The 4,961-nt window shown below is 34.9% G+C and overlaps 1 protein-coding gene across 1 annotated transcript; it reads right to left on the bottom strand.

Annotated features, from left to right (window-relative positions):
• Positions 1-893: 893 nt before the first annotated feature.
• Positions 894-2,732, bottom strand: LOC134697843 (uncharacterized). Its single transcript, XM_063560130.1, has one exon. It carries the CDS (start codon positions 2,730-2,732, stop codon positions 894-896), a length of 1,839 nt encoding a protein of 612 aa, XP_063416200.1.
• Positions 2,733-4,961: the final 2,229 nt, after the last annotated feature.

Genomic DNA, 4,961 nt, shown 5'->3' with positions numbered 1-4,961 from the left:
TAATTTCATTGAATTGTTCACACATGCTTGTAAAAATTGTACCTTATAGTTATATTTATGTATGTTCTCTATTGTGGGGACGATATCTTATAATATGACTCTGATAAAATGCACAACAGCTTTGTAGTTTGACGTTTACTAGTTACTAACCAAATATAAGGAGACGTCGCCATGTGACGTCGCCCTTAGATACAATGTGACTTCCGATACGTTGGCGGTCCCGTGGTCTCCTCAACATTCTCGGGGCCTAAAAAAAATACTTTACGTAGAAAAGAAAATTGAAATACAATATATAAATTACATTGAATTAAGATTAAAGTCTCTCAAATGAAAAAAAATGATTCACAGTTCTTTCACAGTTGAACTAACGTAGTTCATAAAACAAATTCGCATACCATTAACAGTCCATCATAATTGCGTAACACATTTTCAAACAAAATATGCTCGATCATACTTTACTCCGAAAGTCCATAAATATATGTAATGCTCTATTTAATCGTTGTCGTGTTTCCATGGTAACTTTGCATGATCTTTGTCGTCGCGAAACTCTATTGAAGTTCTTATAGAGTTCTCTTTTTCGTCGTGTACTTGTTGAAATTCTACTTCCCGATCTTCAATCTTCCTTAACGCTTCTAAGTTGTGTTCCTCTGTTTGATGTGAAATAAGTACATTGGAAATACTTGACACTGTTGATAGCTTTGATTTTTCTGAATTAAACGGTCCAGAAAGTAAGTACCCTAATTTTGATTTGACAGCGGTGGGTCCGTTTCCTCGTACAACTTTATCTTGAACTATTTCCCAATAAAAATCGGCTCCAATTAATAGTGAAATTTCGAAGGTTTCCTGTTGCGTAACTGGATGTGCGAGCTTAAGATCTTGTAAATAGTTAATGTTCATGTCAAACGAATGTGATTCTGTATCGGCGTAGCTATCATAGGAACGATTAATGCATGTATTGGGATTTTATGTCCAGTTTCAGTTTCAACATAAACTGTGGCTTTATCGAGTCGCCTAGCATTAGTGTGGGTTTCTCCAAATGATGAGAGTTGAATCTTTTCGGCTCCTTCTCTCTGCAGGTTTAATTTTCGCGCAAGACTCTCTGATACAAAAGACCTTTGAGCGCCTTCATCAAACAACATATTCGTATCTGTGCAATGATGATCTGACCAAACGGGGGCCACGGCAGTTTTCAACAATACTTTTGAGTGAGTTTGTGCTGACGAGTGTAATATTGTTGAGTCTTCTTGTATCTCGGTATCCTTCACAAGATAAACTACAGTTGGTGTAGATGTTGTACATTCGTTCGTACAACTGTGTGTGGAATCTTTCGTGTCAGTGAAACGTTTTTCACTTCTCTGGTCGGGGTTCGCGGTTTGTCCAACTTCATTACATAAACTAGTGTGGTGTCGTTTACCACAGTTACGACATGAGCTTTTCGATTTGCATTCTTTTATGTGATGTGTACCGAGGCAGTTGAAGCATAAATTGTTACGTTTAACAATAGCGATGCGTTCATCTACATCGCGTACTTTCTGGCAGTTGGCAGGCGAATGAATATCTTTGCAGAAAATGCACGGCTTTTCTGTTAAATGCTGATTAACATTTCTAGTACTTGCATTGTGTTTTCTTTGTGAATTATCACCGGCGAAAAGGGTAGAATACGAAATATCACTTTCTGTCTGTGTAACTTGTCCGGCTTCCATGATTTGTATCTCTTTGTGTATACTTCTTCTAAGATCTCGTAATAGCCAATTTGTCGTACCATGCTCCCGCGCGAGATGCTTTCTGATTTCTCCGGGCAGTTTGCTGATTATAATCGGGACTAATAAATTACTGTATGAGTCCTGTGTCTGTCCAAGCGAATCAAGTCCTCTAACTAAACTCTCCATTTTGTCATAAAACATTCTCAGGCTTATGAGGTCACATCGGGGTGGCGTAATATCAAGCAGTGCTTGTAGGTGTGCTTGTGTGATTTTATGAGTCTGTCCAAATCTCTCTATCAGAACATTAACGGCTTCGGCATAATTAGCGTTAGTTAGAGAAAATCTGGCAATTGTCTGAGCGGCTTCGTTTTCTAATTGGGCCTTCAAATAATTAAACTTTTGAACATCTGTCAATGTTGGGTTGTAATGAACTGCTGATTCGTAAGAATCCCAAAAGCTTGGCCATTCTAATATATTGCCATTAAATGTAGGTAACAATAATTTTGGCAATTGGTGATTGCTGGATATAGCGGACGGGACAGCATAGCTTGACGTGGGAATTGATGTTGCAATTTGGCTTGTCTCTGTTAAAATTCGAGCGGCATCATTTGACTGTGGCAATGACGGGGCGACATAACTTGTCTGTACAATATCGGGTGAACTAGTAGGGATGAACGGTGGACTGTCTACATTTAAAACTTGATAAGACGAATGTGATGGTTGATTATAAATAGGTTGTAATGTTTTATCTATGAATATCTTAAAATGTCTCAGTTTAGTAACAAAATTTGTAGTATACTCATCTGTGTCTACGATTTCCGTCTCTATATCCTCTGTTTCCGATGTGTTCTCAATTTGTTCATTCAGTGTGTCGAGTAACCTCTTCTTCTGTTGTAGATTTTCATATGTGGCTAACAGCTCCTCTCTGTCGAATTCAGAACTTTCTTTTGCGTCGGCAAATTTTCGTAAAAGTCTGGTAACGTCACTACGATTGCCCGTTCTTCTTGATTTCAGCTTTGGTAGCTCCATTAGTCACGGCACCATAAATGTGGGGACGATATCTTATAATATGACTCTGATAAAATACACAACAGCTTTGTAGTTTGACGTTTACTAGTTACTAACCAAATATAAGGAGACGTCGCCGTGTGACGTCGCCCTTAGATACAATGTGACTTCCGATACGTTGGCGGTCCCGCGGTCTCCTCGACACTATAACTATGTAATTGTAGTTTTATGAGAAATAAAATATTCGTAGTATTCGTTTATTGTTACTTTTGTTTATTGAAAATTTTGTTGATTGTTACTATTATTTTTTGTTAATATTAGCCTTACCTATAGTCTTACGAGGCATTTGACGGACTGAAACAATATTTTGTAGCATAACTAGTTCTTTGAAATTTCTGTATATTAACATAGTTCGTGTTTTCCTCATTTTCAAATTTCTTGAAGCTTGTTCACCCTTCCAATTTTATGATATACTAGTATGTAGCTGTTTTCATAAAATCTATTGATAATATATGCATAAACAGAAATGTGATAAGATGTTGGAACGTTTCATAAATAGTTCATCTCCATAATTTCACAATATGCTATCAGACATACGTTTTTAGTGTCAATATCAATGAAACACTTTCCAGTTACTATTATCTTTTTATTTTTAAATACCATAATTACGATTATCTTTTTTTCCGAGTTACGATTATCATCCCGAATTTTTCAACGGCAATTTTCAAAGAGCTTAGACAATTCATGTGCACCGTGACGATTCAAATATGATAAAATGGTAAAGATAAACCTTGCAGCTGAGTAACTATTGACAAAATTATGCCACTTTTAAGAAAAATGAGTGTAAAGATTTTACCTATATCTTCCGTCGCCATATTGGGATAATCGTAATTTCAGTTCCGATTATCTCTTTAATACCAGTGAAAAATCTGTGCATATTAACATAGCAAATGAGTTTTAATTAAACAGATGATTTGTTTGTTTTAAAGTGCTAAAGATTATAACATAATGATGACTGCCAAACCCTTTTTTAACAATCTTTTACTATTAAGTCTGTTCACATCATCGTTGTCAATATTGTAATATATTTTTTGGGGCGACTGTCATACAATTAAGAGATCCAGAAAGCTATAAAACTAGGTTCAATCCACCGTTTACTTAACTAGAAATGCCTTACCAAGTCAATTATGACAGTTGTAAACCATTCGTTTGATGTGTTTGAGCTTTTGATTTTGACCTTTGGTATGGGACTTTACGTTTTAAATTTTCATCATAACTCGGTTATTTTGTTCTTTAATTTGTTTTAGGAAGATGAAAACATGGATTTACGACGATAAGAAAATATAAATCATTATAAAAAATTTGTTAAATATTTTCAATTTGAATATATTATCCTATCATCGTGGTCAACTAATCTTATCCAATGAACATTTGTCGTTTGATCGTTTATTATCAATTATTTGCCAGTTGTTTTTAATTAAATGAATTGGCGTTGTATATTTTAAACGTACGACTGAATAGTACATATGTTGATATAGTGTTTACGGTTCCTTTTTTAACTTTGTATCAATGGAATAAGCTATATGAAACTAGGTTAATATCATCATTATATACAGAAGATATTGCCTGTACCAAGTCAACAGTATGCCTGTGTTTCTCCATTCGTTTATTTGATTAGGGACTTTCCGTTTTGAATATAGTTCAGTGTTTTTTGTGATTTACTTTTAAACAAAAGGTCATTAATGAATAGGCATATAATGCGTCTCTATCATCATTTGTTCCCAAAAATATCCGCAGAGCAGTTCATCCATGTAATATCTTGATTTTTATACAACCTATTTTGATTGTGTCCTAAAAATATCATAAGACAGCTAAGGTATAACAATTCTATTACATTGAAAGTTATATGGTCACGATGGTGACAAAGTATACTTGAACAGTTTATTAAATAAACTATTATTTGTTAATTCGTGATCTTGAAATGGATCAGATTTCGGTCATATGACAACATGTACTTGCAATCCTTCGATAGCAAACAAACTTCAAATAATTGAAACCATCAAGTGTTGTCAATAGACGACACAGACAGGAAGTTGATGTCTTCTCTTGAATAAGGAACGCAGTTGAATAAAAAAGGCAAAATGAGTGACAACAAAGAGGTTGTAAAAAGAAGGGCGCACACCAGTTTTCCACAAACAAATTGCACTTGCATTTGTAAATCAGAATAAAACTTAAGTGATACGATCAATT

This window comes from Mytilus trossulus, chromosome 14 (genome assembly GCF_036588685.1).
Source record: "Mytilus trossulus isolate FHL-02 chromosome 14, PNRI_Mtr1.1.1.hap1, whole genome shotgun sequence".
NCBI classification, from domain to species: domain Eukaryota; kingdom Metazoa; phylum Mollusca; class Bivalvia; order Mytilida; family Mytilidae; genus Mytilus; species Mytilus trossulus.
The sequence above is the reverse complement of the archived record's forward strand: the minus strand, read 5'-3'. Positions and strand labels throughout refer to the sequence as shown.

Bases quoted from the DNA above. Each gene is read 5' to 3' on its own strand.
- LOC134697843 (XM_063560130.1), bottom strand. From the start codon at position 2,732: ATGGAGCTACCAAAGCTGAAATCAAGAAGAACGGGCAATCGTAGTGAC.